Source organism: Schistocerca gregaria, chromosome 4, assembly GCF_023897955.1.
Source record: "Schistocerca gregaria isolate iqSchGreg1 chromosome 4, iqSchGreg1.2, whole genome shotgun sequence".
Lineage (NCBI taxonomy): Eukaryota > Metazoa > Arthropoda > Insecta > Orthoptera > Acrididae > Schistocerca > Schistocerca gregaria.
In genome coordinates this window covers 364,886,494-364,910,030 of record NC_064923.1, presented here as the reverse complement: position 1 = coordinate 364,910,030, position 23,537 = coordinate 364,886,494, and the positions used below count along the sequence as shown (strand labels likewise).

The 23,537-nt window shown below is 41.4% G+C and overlaps 1 protein-coding gene across 1 annotated transcript in view; it reads left to right on the top strand.

Annotated features, from left to right (window-relative positions):
* Positions 1-23,537, top strand: part of LOC126267733 (trace amine-associated receptor 1-like) — a 456,181-nt gene that overhangs the window by 428,517 nt on the left and 4,127 nt on the right. The window contains exon 4 of the mRNA XM_049973036.1: positions 4,076-4,361. Within this exon, the coding sequence (XP_049828993.1) occupies positions 4,076-4,361 (286 nt within the window). The remainder of the gene's footprint in view (positions 1-4,075; positions 4,362-23,537) is intronic.

The window sequence follows — 23,537 nt, the reverse complement described above, 5'->3', positions numbered from 1 at the left end:
ATATGTGGAACATTCGCTTCCAACTCTTAACATTCGTGTGCTGATAGGAGTCGTGTGCACAGACTCTTGTCTATACTCGTCTGTAGCTGGAATTGGTGATCCAATAGTCTTCTTCCCAAACTGGATGTAAACTTCGCGTGAGCTCACAGGCGGATATGGAGAAGGACGAAGGGTTTCCGATGAGAATATTTATGCTGGTACGAACGATTAGTCAGCGCAGCATTACCGCCCGCCTTATCGCACAAGAAGTGCACTTGTACCGGCTCCCGATTTGAATACAAGTCGGTTCAAATGGCTCTGAGTACTATGGGACTTAACATCTGAGGTTATTTTAAGTCAGATTAAGCAGTGTGTATGGTTAGGGACCGATGACCCCAGCAGTTTGGTCCCATAAGACCCTACTAAAAGTTTCCAAGTTACAGGAACACTTCAGGCAACAATTTTCCGGACGCAGTGATGGAGTACTGCACGGTATATGAATCCGTTAATGGGTGTTAATGGACGTCGAGCGCTCCTCTTGGCAGCAGTCTTACTCATAACTGTTTTCATGCAAAATACTGATCAAGTAGTTGGAGAAATTTGTTTGCCTGTTATTATTCCTTACTGATTTACTTACATTGTTACACCTCTATTCTTACAATTTCGACCAGGAGAAAAGCACAGATGAAAAAGAAAATAAAACTGCACCACAAGCATTGGCCTCTTTGTTACAAAACGGATGGATAGGCGGCAGTCGAAAAAGTCTCTTTCCTCAATTTGTAGGAAAACTTGCGTTTCCGGACCCTATAGCTGCATGTGATGACGAAAAAAGCTCAATTCTTTCAGTTATCTATCAAATCCGTAATTTTGGAATCGATTGAGCGTCCTGAACTTTTGGGGTGATTTTCTCAAAAACGGGTGGTTGTTAAGCCATTTTAAGGTTGCACACAAGCAACCTACCACTTACGAGACAAATCGGCTGGGCGCGTCATTGTACCCTTCCCCTCGGGGTTAACTGTCGGGTCAATATCGTCTGACACGACAAAACCATAAACCCGAAACCAAGCATTTCCGGACACATTTTATAATGAACATTTTTACTGTCTACATATGGAAAAAACATACCTGAAATTATGTCTTCTGCTTTTGAAACATCCTATATATCATCAGTCGTTTTGCCGCACAAATAGCAGAACGTATCTACTAATTTTACCGGATTATTTCTTAAACCAATTCCTTCTGCATCCCCTGATTTAATTCTACTGTATTCCACGCTCTCGTTTTATCTTATAACCTCTTTTCAAGACAATATTCATTCCATTAATACGCGCTCCATAAATTTTGCTTTATCGGGCATAGTTGCAATGTCATCGGAAGAAGTCAAAGGTTACATTTCTTCTCCCAGAACCTTAATACTCTCTACGAACGTCTCCCAGGTTTCCTTCATCGCAGCGCCTCTAAATCTTAGCCCTGCTGGCAAGCTACGCTCCGCACCATGGATCTGAGAATGACTTATATCACAGGCTGGAAACTTTCTCCTAATACGGGGTGGTGTTTTTTTACCTTCCTCGAAAGGTTGTTGTATGTCAGGATTCTGCTGTGAAATGTGACGGAATCAGATGTCTAGCCAATATGTAGCCGCTGAAAGAACGTCCCTGACAGCCAGCGGCCAAGTTGTCAATGCTACTACAAACTGTTGTTACGCCGTGTCGGTGGCTCTTCTACAAACGTCACACCCGAAAATTTTACGAGCCGTTGCAATGCCGTACTGCTGAAGGGTGGAAAAACGTGAATACCCTCGGGAGATGGAAACATACTTTCTTCGTAGTTTAAAACAAAATGTTTGGAAGTGCAGTCGAAATAAAGTAACGATTATGAACTTTCAGTAATTTAATACACATTTTAAGGCATAACTGCATTTCTTACCACAATTTTAGGGAAGAGTGTAGATTCCACAGTCTTCAAAATGTGTGTGTCATTATTACCCAATATATTCACTGTTGCTGTAGCTGTTCCTATCATCCCCTAATCGTGTGATTAATCCGTCACACCCTACCTTCGCCGCGCGTGATTAGCCGATCGGTCTAGGGAGCTGCAGTCATGGACTGTGCGGCTGGTCCCGGAGGAGATTCGCGTCCTCCCTGGGACATGGGTGTGTATATTTGTCCTTAGGATAATTTAGCTTAGGTAGTGTGTACGCTCAGGGACTGATGACCTTACCAGTTAAGTCCTATACGATTTCACACACACACGCACACACACACAGACCCTACCTTCCGATGCACTTTCTTCCTGCTATGCTTCTTCCAACGCATAACATGTATGTTTTACAGTATTGCTCCATTAATAAAGAGTAATACTGTCACTGTCCCACGACCTAAATATTCTATGTCCTTAATTTAAACTATTTCGGTCAGCAAAATAGGATTTCACCCGACGTCACATGAGTTTTACAGCACTAAAATGGCAATGATGCAGTGAAAGGAGCCATACAGTGATCTTTTTCTTTTGCAGTTATGTCAGTCTCGTATATGATATTGCGTAGTTTGTGCTGTTTCATGATTTCCTGCAGTTTGCCTTCTTCATTTCCCTACCAAATCAATGTAGGCTCTTCTTCTCTAGCCAATTCATTATTTCACTCCTCCTGATGCTGCGGGCTTTGAATAACTGAAATAACTGATATGCTGCACTGCCCAATATTAAAGTGGAGTTGTTTCCTATGCTTAGAAGCAACTTAGTTGGCGCTATTTCCTCGTAGAAGTCCTCAGGGTTCCTTGATGTAAACTGCAACACAGCACTTGGCACAAATCCACCGATTCTTCCAGCATGTAAGCCAGTGATCCGACAGCCTCTTCCAAGTTCATTAGTCCACGCAGTCGGTCGGAATAACCAGCATTTACCAACGTTTGATCCTACCGAATGACGCCGTGAGATTGACAGTTACATATTTCCCTCAGAAAGCTGCGTCTCTAAGCAACAATATCCTTTCGTTCAACCAGAATTGTTGTTGCAGAAAAAGTTTCCCATCGAAACCCTGTCTTCTCCACTGCAACTAACGGACTCATTTTTTCTCCGAAAAACGACTCATATCTGGCGCTGAGCGAAGTAGCTCCTTACAGGTCGAATATTCTTTCCTGGCGTGATAGTCATACATACGTCGTCGATCAGCGTCCTCTCGAAAATTATCCATTTCCGTCCTTTTAGCAGCACGCATTATGGTTTTCTCTGGAGTGAAAGTTGGCTCCTATAGATCTCTAGCACACTTCTACCTCTTTATTTTCCTCAAAGAAATCGTTGCAATTTTCAGAGCAGCAGTTACTCGTTAACGACTTTCGACAACGATATAAGGCACCTGCTGTTACCCCTTTCTTCCTCAAAATAGCGTCGTAACTTATATACGAGTTCAGGAAACTGGTAGCGCCCCTACGGCTAGAGGAAGAGGCTGTAACACATACGGTCGGAATTAACGACGCTTTACACCGCTCCGTTAACTTTAACAGAACCTGTAAGTCTCTAGCGCGACAATAGATAAACACACACCACATATGCTTCGCCACCACGAAGAAAGCATGATATCGCGCGCGACCTGGAGTGTTAGGGTGACAATACGGCACCGTCTGCACGGCAACGTTTAACAACTGCAAATCTCGGATGAATCCAACGGCCTTGCCGCAGTGGTAAAATAGTTTCACGTAAGATCAGGTTAAGCGCTATCGGACTGGGCTAGCAATTTGATGGGTGACCGTCCAGTCAGCCGAGCGCTGTTGGTGAGTGGGGTGCACTCAGCCCTTCTGAGGCAAACTGAAGAGTTACTTGACAGAAAAGTAGCGCCGCTGGCTCTGTAGGCTGACTGACATTCGGCCGGGAGAGCGGTGTGCTGACCACGTGTCCTTCCGCATCCTCATCGAGCTGATGATGACACGGCGGCCGGTCGGTACCCTTGGGCCTTGGTGGCCTGTACGGACGGAGTTGAGATTTAGGGCTCGGACTGACGCTAGAGGCCCCCCTGCTGCGGCAGCTGGTGGCGCGCGGCGCGCGGCGCGAGCCGACTGCGGCGCGGCCGGGTGGTGACGGCGGCGTGTGCTGGCCGGTACAGTGGTGCTCGCGGGCGCAGGGCTGCGTGGCGGTGATCAGCGCCACGTGGGCCGCCTCGGTGACGGTGTTCGCGGCGCTGGTGCTGCCGCGCGGCGGCTACTACTTCAACGCGACCGGCCTGCTGGCGTGCGACCCCTTCTTCCCGCGCGCCTCGCTGCGCATCCTGGCCGCGTGCCTCTTCTACTTCCCCACGACGATGGTGCTCATGTACTGCTACGGCTCCGTCTTCCACGCCAACAAGCTGCGCCTCAAGCGCGTCGTCTGCTCGGCGCACGGCCACAGCCACGGCCGCGACCGCCGCCTCTCGGACGCCGCCCCCGACCTGTCGCTGCACCCCGCCGCCTCCGCCGCCTCGCCGCCCCTGCCGGAGCCGCCGCCGCCGCCGGCGCTGCCGCCCGCCCCCAGCCCCATCCTCGACAAGGTACGTCTTTCTTCTAGCATTGACAAAGTAGTATAGATGGAGGTTACTGCCAAAACAACAAGTTTTCGTTTACATCCTTTTTTTATGCGAGTTTAACATGACTGTCCAAATCGATCAAAATAACCGATTTATGAAGAAACAGTTTTTCGATTTTTTTCCGATTGTTTCTTGTAATAAACGTAGAAAAAATAAACAGTTTCATAAAAATCCGATTTTCGGTTTTTTTATTCCTATTGTTTCTTGTAACAAACTTAGAAACTGAACAAAGACTGAAAAATTTTGACTCTCTCAGTTTTAAGATACACAGAATCAAAATATTAAATGAAATAGCCACATAAAATGAAAATTAGTACGGCCATCGTTCTGTGCTTTTCTAGAAAGCTGATGATTGCTTAAATACCACCAAAAATCACTAGAATTCTCATAATGATACAAATTTTTGGAAATTCTGCTCTAAAATCATGTTATAATCGGAGATGGTATAACTGTTTGGGCATTAAGAATAGTCAGTGACAAAGAGTGTAAACCAAGGTTGAAAAACACTGTTTTTGGTGTTAATTTGTCCGTTTTCAAAGTCTGCAAGCAGATAAAAGCATATTATGTAGACAGAGGCTGCAAATCAGCTACTTCTGTTTTTATGGTATTCTAGGAATGAATTGTTGTTAAGTTTTTAATTTATTGGTATTACCTTAATTCCCTTGCACCTTCGTAGAAATGGCAGAAAAATCTTTGATCTTTACTGATAGTCATTACGTAAAAGTATTTCCGCACTAGGGTTGGTGCCGTTCCACAGTACAACGAATGTCCGGCGACGACAGCGAGGAACTACTGTGCAGACGAGGTGGCGGCAAGTCTTGCGCGCTGCATGTACACGCCTAACTTACGGCAACAGGGACATTATTAACGAAACTGCAACATGTTGCAGGTTAAAAAATGGGTCCAAAAGGTCAACAACGTGTATTATAATTGAAATAGATGATGGTAGCTCCGTCATAAGCTGTACTGAGAATCACGTTTCTTTATTTTTTGATGGCAATTTGTTTCAGACACCTGAGACTATTATCAGATCATTCGAATCGTAAGCGTGACAAGTATAGGTGACACCCTATGTAAAAAAACTGCCGCAGCAGTTATGGACGACTGAACAACAGTAAGCACACCACATAGGAAACATACTAGAGTAAAATCACGTGGATTCAACGCTGAACTTCGCGGTTCCGGCTTCCATTGCAGAGACTTCGAAAGAAGGGTGGAAATGTGTGTAAGAAGGGGTGGGACGGCCACCTTTCGTTCGAGTTACACGTCTGCACTGGAGTTGGCCACAATTTCGATCAAATTTGACGCCAAAATAACATAATTAATCCACCTTACACTTCGCATGAACTTCTGAACTCTGACCTTTTCCCGCAAGTGTGGACATCTTTCTGTTTGAAATGTCGCTGAGCCGCAAAGTGAATTCGAAGACGCCATGGTATTCCACCATACAAAGGAAGGTTTTAGGCGCCTTTGAGCCAAATGCCGGATGTCTTTTCAGCAAAGGCAGAGAATTCCTGGGTGACCCTTTTGCTGTCTCCGACAGACTTACAATGTCACCGGCAAACCACAAGCTTTTTATTTCTTCTCCCTCAACTTTAATACCTACTCAAAATTTTTTTCTGGGTTCTTTTACTGCTTGCTCGTTACACCGACTGAATAACATTCGGGATTGGCTGCACCCTGTCTCACACTCTTCTCCACCACTGCATCCCCTTCAAGCCCTTCGACTCTTGCAAATGCTATCTGTTGTACAAGTTATAAATACCTTTCGCTCCCTGTGTTTTACGCCTCTTACCTTCAGAATTTCAAAAAGAGTATTTCAGTCAACGTTGCCAAAAGCGTTCTCTAAGTTTACAAATGCTGTAAACGTGGGTTTGACTTTCCTTAACCTGTCTTCTAAAATAAGTCGCATGTTCCTACATTTCTCCAAAATCCTTACTGACCATCCACGAGGTCGGCTTCTACCATTTTTTTCTTTCTTCTGTAATGAATTTTTCTTAGTATTTTGCAACTATGACATACTAAACTGATAGTTCGGCAATTTTTACACCTATTAGCAAATGGTTTATTCGTAATTGGAGCTATTACATTCTTTGTCCAGTCTGAGACTGTTTCGCCTATCTCACGCATCTTGCACACCAGATGGAAAAGGCTTGTCATGGTTGGTGCTCCCAACCCTATCAGTATTTCTGAACGGGGTGTCGGTTACTCCAGGGACCTTATTTAGACTTAAGTCTTCATGTACTGTGACAAATGCTTATCTCAGTATCATATCTCACATCTCGCCTTCATCTACGTTCTCTTCCATTTCTCCCTTGTATGGCCCCTCTGTGTTCTCCTTTCACTTTTCAGCTTTCCCTCCTTTGCTTAGCACTGATTTTCCTTCTGAGTGCTTGATATTCATACAGCTGCTTTTCTTTTCTCCAAAAATCTCTTTCATTCTCCAATAGGCGGTATCTATTTTTCCCCTAGTGAAATATGCTTCTAAATTCTTTCATTTGTCGTCCTCTCAGCTTCATTTTCTAGAAATTTGTGTTCCCTTTCGCATCCTTGATTTGCTGCACTTTTATATCTCCTCCTGTCATGAATTAAATGTCAATCACTTAAAAGAAATGTATGAAATAGCGGTTTATTTCAGTTATTTACTTACTTGTAGGCAAATAAAAAATCGGAGAGCCAACCGACTGTACAGAATGTCACCCAGCTGTGCGCGGATGAATGCACTGTCGATGGTAAGGAACTGGTTTTTGCTGGCACTCTTGACATAGAAACTCTCTAGCACCACTGTTAGTAAATACATAGCTATTAAGAATCCATGTGTGTTAACTGCATGCAGAACATAGTTAAAGATATTTTACGATCCTGTGATGCATTCACAGAAATGACGGAATAAGCAGTAATCTGTGTGAAGAATTTCCATGTTAATTTTCTCGTTCTCATTTCCGCCCTTTCTCATTACTTTCCTCTTTCTTCGTAGTTTTCATATTTCATAATCTGTACCCAAAAAACTGTTCATATCGTTCAACAGATACTGTAATTCCTCTTCACTTTCCCAAGAATAGTGACGTCATCAGCGTAACTTATCATTGATATGCTTTCACCTTGAATATTATTTTCACTCTTGAATCTCATTGCTTCTTTGATGTAGAGATTGAACAGTAGGGGCGAAAGACTACATTCCTTTCTTACACCTTTTTAATCCGAGCACTTGGTACTTGGTCTTCCAATCCTTCTTGGTTCTTGTACATATTGTCTGTCCCTATAGTTTACTTCTGCTTTTTTTACAGATTTTGAAATATCTTGCGCCATTTACCATTGTCGAAAGCTTTTTCCCGGTCGACAAATACAATATACGTGTCCTGATTTTTCTTCAGTCTTATTTCCATTATTAAACGGAGCGTGAGAACAGCTTGTTTGGTGCCGTTATGTTTCCTAGAGCCAAATTGATCAATTAAAAGATCCTCAATTTTCTTTTCGACTCTTCTGTACATTATTCTCGTCAGCAACTTGGATGCATAAGCTGTTAAGCTGATTGTGTGGTAATTCTCGCTCTTGGAATCTTCCGAAATGTGTGGATGAGTTTTTCCGAAAGTCTGATGTTATACGGCCAGTCTCATACATTCTACACACCGGCATGAAGATTCGTTTTGTTGCCACTTCCCTCGATGATTTTAGAAACTTCGATAGGGTGTTATCTATCCCTTCTGCCTTATTTAATCTTTTAACTTCTGATTCTTATTATGGATCCCGTATCTCCTTCCAATCGACTCCGGTTTCTTTTTCTGTCAAGTCATCAGACAAGTATTCCCCATCATAGAGGCCTTCAACGTACTACCTGAACACAGTATTAGATATTACTAGCTGAAATTTATTGCCGAAATCAACTAGTCTGTCTCCACTCTCATTCCTATCAAGCCCATATTCTCCCGTAACACTTTCGTCTCCTCCTTCACCCACAATCACATTCCAAGCCCATGACTATTAGATTTTCATCTCCCTTTACGTACTGAACTACCACTTCATTATTCTCACATAATTTCTCTACCTCTTAATGGTCGGCTTGCGACGTCGTCATTTATATCTGAACTGTTGTTGCTGGTGCTGGTTTGGACTCAGTTCTGACGAGAACAACCCTATCACTGGACTGTTCACAGTATTTCATTCTTTGCCCTACATTCCTATTCCAAATGAATCCATTCCCGTTATACCATTATCTGCTGCTGTTGATATCATCCCATACTCGTCTGACCAGATATCCTTGTCACTTCAGTCACTGACCCCACCTCTATATTTAGAATGAGCCTTAGCATTTCCTTTTCTAGGTTCATTGCCGTGTTCAAACATTCCATGCCCAGAGCCGGCCGGGGTGGCTGAGAGGTTCTAGGCGCTACAGTCTGAAACCGCGCGACCGCTACGGTAGCAGGTTCGAATCCTGCCTCGGGCATGGATGTGTGTGGTGTCCGTAGGTTAGGTAGGTTTAAGTAGTTCTAAGTTCTAGGGGACTGATGACCTCCGATGTTAGAGTCCCATAGTGCTCAGAGCCACTTTTTTCCATGCCCAGAGTCGTAGAACATTGCACTTTCGTTGGTTATTGCATTTTGTTTCATTGTCGCTTCCCCCTTGGCAATCCCCTCCCGCAGATCCGAATGAGGGGTATTCCGGGATCTTTTGCCAATAGAGAGATTATATGACACTTCTTCAGTATGGGCCATAAGTTCTGTGGATACACGTTATGTGTCTTTAATGCAGTGGTTAACATTGCCTTCTGCATCCCCATGCCGTTTATCAGTACTCAGTCTTCAATTTAAAGGACAGTTTGACACCCCCATGGCAAGAGCGAACCAGAATTTCTGTCCGTTGGCAGAACGACGATGATTTTTTGTGACGCAAGTCCTCGGTCACCATCGTTGATGATTTTTATTCAAAATTTGTAAGTTGTACAATGATAATAATAAGATTATTAGATTATATCGTCAAAAAAGTCGATCTTACCACACGTCAGCTGGTCAGGTATCTATCGATGTATCGGTCTATTGCTCATCGACATCTCAGCACCAGTAGCAGCTAGTCTGGTATTTTGCTGAAAAGTCACTGACTCTATATGGGTCGTTACTAGAGCAGCCTGTACTACCTAGAGGATGAAATGTGTTAGTAAAAAGGCAGCTTCTTCCATCAAATTAACGCTATGTAAGTCTGCAGCTGTACGCCGTACCACCGGTTAGAATCCAGAGCGCCACACATCCATCACCCACCGTGATTCACAGTTTCTGCCTGCATATCTGTTTCCCTGTCCTGACCAGAGCTAAACAAAAACAAAACAAAAACAAAAACAAAAAAACTTAACCTTTGGCATATGTGCCAACTCAGCGCAGTGTTTTCAACTTGTTTGTACAAATTTCACAAATTGTTTTTCTGTTCACGCTAAAGGTTCTGCTATTTGCATTACAATCAAACACTAGCTGATAACCCAGCATCGTCCGCGTCAGAATCTATCGCACGCTTGAAAGCTTGAGGACTATTCTCCCTATCAGATAAATGCAGACGTATGTTCTGTTAAACGTACAATACATACATTGTACTCTAAATTAATTATTCAATGATGTTGTAAAATATTATTACTTAAAGAATGCAGATCAGAATCAAAAGTTACTTATTAAAATAAGAAAATAAATTTTGGGTGTAGATATATTTTTATATTTTCATGTTTTAACAACACTTGCTTACCCATTATATTTGTAACCTTATTGGTCGGTCTATAAATAAGCAAATTTAGGTGACGATGAGTTTGATTTTTCGGGCGCTCAACGACATGGTTATGAGCGCCTGTACGAATTCCCAATCTTCGCACAGTCCAGTCGCGCCTTTTTCCCAAATGATGATGATATGATGAAGATAACACAAACACCAACTCTCCAGGCGGAAAAAAATTCTTGATCCGGCCGGGAATCGAATCCTCGGCCCCTTGATCCAGGGGCAGCGACACTAACCACTGGACCACGAGCTGCACACAACAAATTTATAGGTGATCCAACTTGTGAACAGGTGACGTACAATTGGGTGCGTGAAAAGTATGATTCTTCGAAGTTAACGCCACAATATGGGAATGGTCGTGTGCTTTGTAGATGGTCATGATGTAAGCCAACTTTACTGGAAATTGCAATCGCCTTAAACTGAAGTGCAATCCAGTCGATTAAATGGAGTACAAATATCTTCTGCTCTTTTCGATTGCAATTCTTTATACTGGCTTCGATGTTGTTTGAGTTTTGTGTCATTAAACGTTTTAGACCAATTCATATTCCGAGGTAAAATTGTTAGCGAACCAGTTTTCAATTTGAGTTAGTGTAATGACAGTCTTCAACATTCAACGAAGTCGAAAATTCGGTAGGAATTTTCATCAGTCATTGCATCGATCGACATATAAATTTTCTCTGCCCCTGAATCATGTACTGAACCCTCGTGTAACCATTCTGAAGTGGTATGATTTTCGGCTATATCTTGGTATATTTCGATTATCAATTTTTCAGGTCTTTAAGTGTTATTACACAATATTTATATCGACAGTCGAAATTTGATATATCCGGCACAGATATTCTACAATATTCAATTTCGGAAACTGAAGAAATTTCGTGATAATTTAGCATTATACAACTTTCGAAATGAAAATATAAAGTTTTTTGAATGCTGTGGAATTTTCTGTGAGAGTAAATTTTTAACTTTTTTCTTTAAAGTCAGTACCGCCATTAGACTGGTTTTTATTTGAACTGTACATTTACACGATCATGATTTCGGCTTCAAAGTTCCATTACCAAGGGTTTTAAGTGTTACACAGTGCCTAGGATGGCATACTGTCGTTTTTAAATACACATTAGACTCATTGGTCGATATTTCTGGTAAAGCCTACTGCTTTGTTTTATCAGTGAGTATACCATCTTGAGTCAACCTCCTATTGCAGTGTGCATGGCGATATGAAGAGATAAGGGAAGTGACAGCAAAGAGAGGGAAGGAGAACATGGCCGCAAATACAGGGCAGGAGCAGACGGACAAAAAGCGGGGAAGGAGATAGGCAGAGAAGGATATATATATATATATATATATATATATATATATATATGAGAGAGGAGAGAGAGAGAGAGAGAGAGAGAGAGAGAGAGAGAGAGAGAGAGAGAGAGAGAGAGAATGGCCAATGGAGGCGTCGATATGCTGTGTTTGGCTGAACGATAATGCGCGGTAGACAGCTTCTAACGCTGACAATGCCTGTATCTGAAATAATTATTTATAGGTACAAATACTGTCGGTCTTGGTACACTTTCGCATGTCCTGTGCCGGTTCATTTTACTTAAGGAGGTAGGACGGCAAACGGGCCGACTTGGAGCAGGAGAGGTACCACATGACAGTTTTATTTCCACTGTCTATACTTTCAGAAGTAAATTCATAAATATTTGTCAGAATGACCAGGAAAGATTCACGATTAACACTCATAACAATGCAAGTTCCAAAACGTAACATAATAAATTATTTTTACATGTGAAAATTCATCATTTTTTCACTTACTATCGGCTGCAGTTGTTGCTATAGGCACACTTTTCCTCATAAGATTCTTCGATGAACTTTGCACGACATACAATCCAAACACAGGTGTATGAAACCCCAGAATTTTCCAAATGTATTAAAAACTTTGGTAAAATTGAGATAATTAATAATAAAATGAGAGTTTTTTCTAAATGTTAGGTTTAAAATGTAATGGCCCATTCACTTTGTCATAAATTAAATAAATAGAAAAACGCAGATAAACCATTTGACTTCAAGATGTTACTTATGCTAATTGACGTTTTCCGTAGAAAAGGTAATCAGCACCATTTGTTTTCCTGCGTGTCTGTGTTTTTCATTGGGGACAGTGTCCCTCAGACAATAGGTAGTTTGTTGTTCAATGCAAAAGACAAACAGCCAGCTATCACAAAAGTGGGGTTTACGAAATCACATGCCCTGAGTGTCAGTCTTGCTACATTGGACGTATGGGGGAGGCCAATCTGTACCAGGCTTAAAGAACATCATAGAAGCTGGAATTCAGGAAGCCTGATTCAGCCTTTGCAGAACATTGACTGAACAATAACCATAAATACACAATAGATGTACAAGTCCTACACACAGAGGAAAATGGGGCCAAACTCAACCAATGAGAAATTTTAGAAATTAAATAACACTTGCGTGTATCCCCACACCTATTATTAGACAAGCAAAATCCAATTCAATTGTTCACCTCTTTTAGATGAGATCACAACCCCAGGATAGAATCAAAACTTTGGGCCCCAGTCCATCGTATTTAAAATATCTTGGATGATTCATAACTTTAGACCAATCATTGTAGTAAAATTGGTAAATGTGTAATAATTTATGTAATTTGTTAAAAATAGTGATTGACATATTATACATTAAGCTATGGATCGATACCCCAAGAAGCTGAAATAATTATCTCTCCATTCATCATATTTATCTGTGCATTATCATCTTTGGGAATCAGTAATGTACTTGAAAATGGGCTTATAACCAGAATCCCAGGTTGTCCAATAACATTAATAATAAATTATGAAGCAAGGCTAAAAAAAGGCTTTTTTTAGTTATTTTACAATGTTTCACCAAGAAACCACAGTTGATTCAGTTGAACTAATTTTGAATGCAAGTCAAGCAACGTCAACTATGCTGTATAGACGATTCCTAACCAAGAAGGATAAAGCATGTCAACATATTTGGTTTAATAACAGTGCATAAAGTACAAAATAGCACCAAAGTACGCTACAATCAAGATCAAACGAACATCACCTTCAGCAAGACATGTGAAGAAGGCAGCAGAAAAATTATGGATTAAACAAGAAATGTCGAATTGCTATAGAGTTCGTGATAATGTGATTACACACCTGAAATTAGTACATATGCAGCTTATTCACTTGCTTCATCCATTTGAATTTATTTGTTTGGGCAATACTGTTAGGGAAACAGTTTCAGACATCATTTATAATACGTTTCGGTGTCAAAAGAAGATGTTAGAACAGTTATTATCAGTGAAGGAGAGAATATTAACCCCAATAATGCCTATCCACTTTGCAGAACCAGAAGAAAAGGTCACATATACGCTCCTGACATGACAAGGAAAACCTAGAGTGTTAGATCACCTAAGGGTAGACCTGGAACTAACCCTACAGAAAGATATAGTAACGAATGTGCAGTGCGTGGAAGAAACCAAGCAGGCACAGCAGCAACAATAACGTCAACAACAACAAGGATAGTATTGGAAGTGCAACGAGCTCTTAGTCATGAAGGAACATAAAACTAGGATTGAAAACAGTAATGTGATTGTGACTAGGGCAGGTAAAGAAGGGGCTGTAGTGCTGTTAAATAAAACAGATTCCACAAGCAAAGTAGAGGATTTTTTCCAGTCTGTTAGCTACAGAAGCTACAGAAAGACACGACAGATAGTTACAATGATCATACTAAGCAGGTAGTAGACAAGTGCTCCAATATCTGTTCTGAACACGCTTGCAAGAGCATGCTGCAAATGGACACTAGGGTACCACAGGGTTTTCCGAAACTCCACAAACAGGAAATGCCAATCCGTCCTGTTGTATCTGCAACACATGTTCCAGTATACAAGACTGCCAGGGATATCAACACCATCTTGACGAGGAATCTGAACTTCAAAAGGAAATATAGCATTAAGAACAGTTTAGATTTAGTTAACAAGTTAACAGATGTTAAAATTCCAACAAATGCAAAATTAGTCTCTTCTGATATGCATAGCTTGTTCACATGTGGTCCAGTGAAAAACTGCATAGATATAGTGTCACAATCATTGTATTCACACTACATAAATCCATAAAGCAGCTGAGTATTATTAGTAAAGTGGAATGTTTTCTAAGAATGATGTAGCTGACTGGTTACGCTCCAGTCTTATATATGTATATTTCGTCGTTTGGTGTATTATGTGTACTTTTTCACTGCTGTCAGAAAACTGTCATGAATTTAGAGATACCATCTAATTGAATGGTGATAACATAGATTTACACACATATTCCGCAAACCACTGTTAAGTTTATGGGGCAGGGTGGGGTAGGGTGCATAGTACCACTGTTATCGTCCCTCTGTTGTATCCCATTTACGTACTGGACAAGGGAAGATTGCCATTGGCCTCTGGAAGTGCCGTAAACTTTATTATAATATTTTCACTATCCCTACGCGAGACATTCGGTGGAGGTAACATGACAGTCGCTCAGTTTCCTTCGAATACATGTCCTTTAAATTTAACTGACAGGGTGACAGGGTTTCCTGAGAACTACGTCTACTTTGTAATGCTAAAAGCACTGGTCTATTCAAGTAATCTGATTTGGAAATAAATGGAAATCACAAATCCTCTAACGCATTTTATGCCAAATTTGAAACTGAAGGCAAGAAAAATCGCATCTCGTTTCCTTGGTCATTTCTCATCTCTGTCTCAAGGACACCATCATCGACTTCTAGGCAGTACTTTAGAACAAATAAAAGTGAATCCACATTATTATAAATTACTTGTGTTTGGTTTGAAACTGCAACCAATTCTTTTTGTACATTGTCTATCTACAGAAAACAACACGTTGGTTTGGGAGTTTTGCTGGGCTGAATATACTAAGTGCAGAAAGCCCAGCTATCCCACTGACTAACGTTCCCTGAATTCGTGCCTAAGGCAATTCAGCGGCCCGAGACCAGTAATTTTATGTTCCACACAGAGCTACAGGGCGATAAACGCGCCTTTGCCGGTACATTGCACGGTGTTCCCAATGTGACACAGTATAAACATGACCCTCCACCTGGCTGGTTATGTCTCCTCGCCTGCCTTTGATTTACGGGATAGAAAGTGAAGCAAACTCTACCGGCTGCAGAACGGGAGTGTGGCTCGGTGGCTCCCCAGACAGCACTCTGTGTGTAGGAAGGCCATGAATACGCGCCGAGTTCGCGTCCAGTGATACACCGAAGAGGCGGTCCCAGGGGCGTCGTTTCTGCTCGTCGACGTCTGTTGTGTGCTGTGCGAGTTTTCTTGCCTCTTTTTCTAGATCACTGATGGTACGCGTTTATAGAGTCTGCCCACAATGCTCACTAAGAACAATTAAGCTCATCCACTGCGAATATTTAATTTAAACATGTAGCTTATCAAGTTTAGCTACTACTAAAAACAACTATTTATTCTATTAAAATATGGTTATCCTAAAATTATATGCACTACTCAAGCAGTTCCCTAAGGCAATTTGACAGATTCACAATGTCTAAGCTTTCTTCGTAGAACAGCAATTATTTGTTCTTCTCTAGCCTATCTCTTGGTCTCCACCATATTCTTTCCACCAGAACTGCTAGCTCAGCGAGGTATGTAGGATTGATTCCGTAGGTTCTGATAAAGGCAGCTCAGCAGAAGGGCACACGAAAAGTATAAGATTTTCATGATACTATAAGGAGCTGTAACGACTGTGGAAGAAGACGTAGACTGGAATACATCCAACAAATAAATGAGTCCGTTATGTGCAAGAGGTAGTACGATATGAAGACGTTGTCAGAGGAGAGAAGAATATAGTACGTCGCTTCAAACTAGTCACAAGAAAAAAATTAATACTGTCTGGTAAACAGTTCAGACAAGAAGAAAACGGGCGCTTTTTAAATGTGGAGGTACAGAAGAATGCAGAGAACCAGATTATTAAATCAGATGATAAGAATTAAGTACTTAATTGGCTTGAGAAAAAAGAAATTTATACTACAACTTTACTTCAATAGATTATCAGATGATAGGACAAATCCAAAGGCATCAGGCAATCATCAATAGGCGGTAAATATTGCAGATTAAGACCAAGCGTTAATCACATTAAGCAGGTTAAAATCTAAACTGAAGTAGTTATACAGACTGAGAGAATTGCACAAGATATACTTGCGAGCAGAGCTCCCGTCTTCAGACTGAATATCACAACAAGAGAAAATTTTTGTTGGCAACAGAACTATAAAATCTGAGAGCAAATAATTCCAAGCTTCAAGATAGACTGTATTTTCGACAAAAATCTTTTGTTAAAGAATGGTTACATTCATAGGTGTCGTTTAGCATTTAGTTTACGGCAAATATTAATCACTTTCCGAGGCGGGGAAATGGGGGAAGGGGGGCAGCGAGTGAGAGAATATTTGGGTTCGTCTACGTGGGAAATTCCAGGGTCAACGTCAGTTACAATTTCGAATCTCGAGGAACATCTATTTACAGCGAGTAAGAAAGGACTTCAGGACTGGATGGAGGTCCCAGAAAAATAATTGAGGTGCTCAGATGCAGCTTTGTCACATACTAAGTTACAGCATATGACAGTTCTCTTAAATAACACTAGTATTTGATTGAACCATGGAGCATCTGACATTCTCTTGGACATTTTTATGGAGCCCGCTAACCACAAATGATTGTTATATTTGTGATGAATATCACTACGTACCTGCTGTAGGGTTATCGTGGCTTGCTATTAAATGGCTGATAAACTGCTGTATTGTTCAGCGTACTATCGTAGATTGATGCTATTAGCAATTTTGGTATTTTTTTTTCTTTTTCAAGGAGTGAGACTTACCTCCTAACAAAACAAAAAGAAATATAGCAACGGATGCGTATGCTATTAACTTTCCAAAAAGTACTGTGTTCAAATTTTTGGCCTCAAATCCTGATTCAATTTTCCCGAAGCACGTTGTTCAAGGAGATTGCTGCGAAACTGATGTCACGAATTCTGGCATTTCTATGATCACATAATGGATCACGACCTTAACACCAAAACGTTTTGTCATCCTGTCCTATACAGCCTCAAAAACTGTCTGGAGTTGTAAACCTGCTTCCGTGTATACATCCGGTGCGTCGTGGATATTACTTATCCTTCACTTGGTAAGAAGCCAGAGGGCAGGTTGATGAACCTCAGTGAACTGATGGTACAATATTATCTCATATTGCGCTGAGGGCAACGTCAATTGTGATCAATGAAACCAAATGTTAGCACTGAACTTTGGTGATACACAATGCCAACCCACAGAATTATATTTATTCCTCGTGGTTAGTATCGTTTTTTACTACGTGCAGTTATTAAAAATCTTCTGTTTCATATCACAAGAATACCGTATTGTATGGAGTTCCTTTTCATACTATTAACATTCCTATCATGTCCGGCAGCTGAGTTACGAAATTTCTCTCCCGTAAGCTTTCCTCGATGTAGCTTATAGCATCGAACGTAAAATTTTCAAAAAGGTGGCTCAGTTGGTAAGAGCATTGTACACAAAAGCAAGGTTCCTTCTTCTAGTATCGATCTGGAACATAATTTCAATTTGCCAGGAAGTTCGGAAAAGCGCACATTCCTCTGTAGATTGAAAGATTCGTTCTACTTCTTACCTTCGTCATAACTTCGCAGCTATTTCTGGCTTATCTCTCCGTGAGGTAAGTTAGAGCCTGTCATTACTGTTAATAAAGAGCTATACTTGGCAAATGAATATTGTTTAGCTACGGTAAAACATATGGTGGTTGCTGACATTATTTGCGTCTAATGTTGAAGCGTGGATGTCTGACTGTCTGACTATCACTGAAATACCGCTGTTGTACGCTCGAATACCATTGAAGTATGCTTATATATTTCTGTTTCACTCATACAGATATTAAGGAATTACTGATGGTCTACTAACTGCCACTGAAAATAACTAACACTCCAAATGCTACCTCTAAGCCTGTAACAGATTTGTCAGAATATATCAGTATTAATCAAATTGCCTTCGCCTTCATTCTTTCCTTCTAATTTTTTTCATCAATAGCATTTGCTGCTTAAGTCTTCATGTCAGGCCAGAGAATGAATTAACTCTCTTCGGATTTCGTTCCTTACTTTAACTTCGGGAACTTTCTTTTGATTGCTTTCTTTGAAGCGTTTTGAGAAGTTTGGTAATGGAATACTTTTGTTATAGCCTAATGGTTGGTAAGCTTGAATGTTGCAAGCATCGCATAAGGAATTTCAACAATGTACAGGTTGCAGTTCATTCCGACAGCCGCCTGCATTGGCCACTGTGTCGACTGCGACTGAAAATGTTAAAGATTTTCATTTCTGGGATGGACTGCTGTACGAATCAAATGAGAATTATTTGCGCGGTGTCTGTTCTCTCAGGCATATCCGAAACAACAGACATCTTTCTGATCCTGCAGCCGTTATGAATGAAGGCACACAGAAATTGGTGACATTTAGGGGTAAGTACAAAATTTGAGCTGGGTTGGGATTCGAAATGAGGTCTGCTGCTAATCAGGCAAGTGCTCTGGCCACTAAACCATTGGCGCACAGTGGTCATCGCAACAGTATGGACTACCCTAGCACGCCTGCTATTACATCCAAATTCTCATCTTATGCACACACTACTTACGTAATACCCCTGAGCATTACCCTTGTAAGTAGCCAGTTTATATGTTTGTATGTTGGCAGAGATGTAGACTGTAATTAATGTCTCTGACAGCGCTCTGTGCCCTCGGTGAGAGACTCTGTGTTTGGACGGACTAGCAGCTAGCAGTTAGTGAGTCGACGACTTGGACATATGTCCTTCATGGAGACTCAGTGTTGGTAGGGCATGCATTGTAAAATGAGAATGGATGTAGTTGGTAATGTTTGGGTAATGGAATTATTGACAAGTAAATAATTTTTGGAACTGGATGTCACATGAATAAGGTAAAATCTGCTAAATATATTGTTTTCTCTTCAAAAAAGTATTTCTTTTGCTAACCATTTGCCTCTTAGTAGTTAGAACCTATAGTACTCAGAATCTTCTTATGTAGCTGAATGTAGTTGCTGCTTGCTGTAATTGCTGTGGTTCGTGTTATGAAGATTTTCTGTGAGGTAAATGACTTATGAAAAGTATGGCTTATTGTTAGGATTTCTTCCAATTTAGAGTCATTCTTTTGTGTTAATTATTTGAAGCCATGTTGTCACTGTATTGTGTTTGAATTGTACATTGATGGTAATATATGAATAGTTTGAGTTGTCTTTGTCAGACAAAATTCAGTAGGTCAGTGTTTCAAATGATAAAAATAAGTAAAGAGACAGTAGCAGCTGTTGCACTCAGCAGTTTAAGTAAACACTAAGAAGTTTCAACATCTCAGATAATAAAATGGACTCACATAAAGAAGTTTCACCCTCACTGCTCGCAGCATTCACGAATTCCCGTAAGAGCAAGAAATCAAACATGGTGTGCATCTGCACATATATAATTAAGTTGAGGGTGGCCAATGATACATTCAGTGTAGATGCACGCCACACTCTTATGGGAATCGTCGAAACGTCGCAAGTAATGAGGATAAGGGCATAGATTCTAGGTCAGTAGTGTGTTGATAAATTGTGAATCTGGGTCTGAGGGGGGCCGTGCTAGGGTACTCTGTGCAGGTGCTATGATCACTGTGTCTCGACGGCTTAGTAGTCAGAGCATCTGCCTAGTGAGCTGGAGACCCAGGTCCTAATCCCGGTCCGGCACACATTTTCAACTTTCTCCTTTGATGTAAATCAGTGCTCATTAGCAGCTATATACTATTAAATCCTTTGTGTAAAAACAGAATTTTGTGTGCATGTGGACTTTGCACGATCATTGAAGAGCATTTACTTATGGATTAATTAATTTAAATGTATTCAGACAAGTATCGAAGGAAAAGGGCGCTGTGGCCGCCCAGTTGGAGGTCACCACAAAGGAAACCATTGACAAAATCCACGTCTTGGTAATGCAGGACCGCCGAATACAAATTCGTAAGACTGCTGAGGCTGTAGTCATCTCAAATGAGCAAGTGCATAGTATCCTCCACAGAGAACAGGCTATGAAGAAGCTAAGTGCGAGCTGAAAGCCACGATTGCTCACAGTCGACCAATTGCTCATCCAGCACATTATAGCAACACAATGCCTGGCGGTGTTTAATCCCAATCCGCAAGACCTTTTGCGCCGATTTGCTACTTTTGATGAAACACAGCTCCATCATTACTTACCACAGTCAAAACGGAAAACAAAACAATGGAAAATGATGGCGAAGGGACTCGACGGAAGCAAAGAGCATGTGGTATAGAGATGGGAACTTTTTATTCGCAAGGTATGATCCTCGTAGATTACTTGAGAAAATGCTAGACCATAATTGGACCCTATTATTCTTCATTGTTTGAAACCTGCGTTGGCTGGAAAAAGACCAAGGTTGACACGCAACAAAGTGCTCTTTCATCAGCATGTTGCACCATCCGAAACTTCAGCGATAGCAATGACGGAAAAGCATTATAAGGGCTTTTTGTCGATTCCTCAACCACCCTGTTCACCGGACATAGCCCCAAGTGACTTCTTTTATTCCATAACTGACAAAAGGGAAGTAGCACATGGTTATGGTCAAAGAGCAGCTACTCACAGAGGTGCAGTATGGGCTCTAATTATTGCATTGTAGAGAAACTTGCTAGATATTCTAATACATTAATGGAAAACCAACTTACGCTCCAAGGAATTCCGAGTGCAGATCTATCACTTTAAACCCAAAAAAGTCTAGAAATATTTCCATACTTTATGAATTAGGAATGGAAAGTGTGGACAAAAACGACAAACGAATGAGAAAGACGTAATGTTGGTGTTGTTGTTAACCACTGCTTACACTGTTTCTTTAGTATGAGCACAAGAGACCTCGCTGAGAGGGTGTACAGCGCTAAATTTGTACCTGGTGGCCAAAATCTGAACTAATGTTTTTCAGTATAAATCGCTTCTGCTATATTATATATTAGCATATCTTCCAAGATTCTCTGCCATACGATAATTATAGCCCACACTGGACCTCTATGAATAACTGGATTTTAAATGTAAGCAGCTGGAATATACAGGGTGTTACAAAAAGGTACCGACAAACTTTCAGGGAACATTCCTCCCACACAAAGAAAGAAACTATGTTATGTGGACATGTGTCCGGAAACGCTTACTTTCCATGTTAGAGTTCATTTTATTACTTCTCTTCAAATCACATTATCATGGAATGGAAACACACAGCAGCAGAACGTACCAGCGTGACTTCAAACACTTTGTTACAGGAAATGACCTCCATTAGCGAGGATACGTGCATCCACCCTGCGTCGCATGGAATCCCTGATGCGCTGATGCAGCCCTGGAGAATGGCGTATTCTATCACAGCCGTCCACAATACGAGCACGAAGAGTATCTACATTTGGTACCGAGGTTGCGTAGACAAGAGCTTTCAAATGCCCCCATCAATGAAAGTCAAGAGGGTTGAGGTCAGGAGAGCTGGAGGCCATGGAATTGGTCCGCCTCTACCAATCCATCGGTAACCAAATCTGTTGTTGAGAAGCGTACGAACACTTCGACTGAAATGTGCAGGAGCTCCTTCGTGCATGAATCACATGTTGTGTCGTACTTGTAAAGGCACATGTTCTAGCAGCACAGGTAGAGTATCCCATATGAAATCATGATAACGTGCTCCGTTGAGCGTAGGTGGAAGAACAAACTAAAATGAGGTCTAACATGGAAATTTATGTTTCCAGACACATATCCACATAACATCTTTTCTTTATTTGTGTCTGAGGAATGTTTCCTGAAAGTTTGGCCGTACCTTTTTGTAACACCCTGTATACAATATGAACAGAGTCTGTGTGCGAATGTCCAGGATTTCCTCCCAAATCCCACATGACTGATTTCATCCAAATTTGGCACAGCAACAGCACACCAAATGGGTATCAGCACTGTGGGCTTTATAATCTCATATTTCCAAAAGGAGTGAAAGTACGGGCAAAAAAGTGTTTCTTTTTCAGCTTCTGGTGTAAAGGCTATCTTGTATGCTGTGTAAGAACAGTATCAGTGTGCGAAATATATCTGCTTTTTTGGGCAGCCTACAAGTAAGTTTTCCAGGCCACACATATAGGCTGCCTTACATGACAGGTGTGTTGTGGAAGTAGTGTTGGCCTGCTTTATTCAGCTGCACTGCAGAGACTATATATGCCAGTGATCACAGCTGGGTGGACATAGAGATGGACTGAGGAGGAGGTGGTCAGTGTCAGAGGAGGGACGAAACGGACAGAGAGAGGGGAGGAGGATGAGATGCATGAGGCAGATGGATGATGTAGAAGAATAATTGGCAGGTGGACAAAGGACAGGGTGAGATGAAAAGAGCGGATGGAAGAAGAATATGGTCCGCAGGAGATGAAAGAAGGATATGGTCAGTGAGAATGGGTAGAAGAAATAGACAAAATGAGGGGGAGGAAGAGATAAGGAGACAGAAAGAATGGGGAGTAGTGGCTAGACAGATGTGGGAGGATGAGGCAGGCAAGATGGACAGACAAAGGGAGGAAAAGGTAGAGGGAGGGAGAAAGAGAGGGAGAAGGAGAGAGCGAGAGAGAGAGAGAAAGAGAGGATTGTGGAGGAGAAGCTGTGTTCAATATATATGTGGTGAATGTTTACATGGGGCAAAGCCTTAAGGAAAAGGATAGTTCAATATGGAAATATTTAAGTTTATGTGGGATCTCCTCTAAAACCCCAATTTGAAATAGGGCACACAAACTGCGAACTTTACAAGTATTAGCACCAATGGTTTTATAACATCCATTAGGTGTGGAGATGTGAGCAAAAATTTGAGCTCCTAGCGTATAGGCTGCCCTGCATGACAGGCACATTGTATGGGAGTAGTATCAGCTTGCTTTAATCGACGTACGTTGTATGACAGCCTACATGTCAGGGAAAAAAGTGGTTTTCCAGGCCCCAATTATAGACTGCTTTGCACGACAGGTATGTTGCATTGAATTACCATCAGCCTATGTTATGGAAATGCACTGAAGGACAGCCAATACATCAGGGGCAAATATATTGTTTTGAATCCCCTGATGTGTAGGCTGCCCTGCATGAGTGTTGGGGTAGTATCAGCCAGCTTAATTAACCTGTTTTGCAAGCACCACATGTGTAGATGAGCATGACTGAGGTCGAGAGTTAAGTGATATTGATAGGG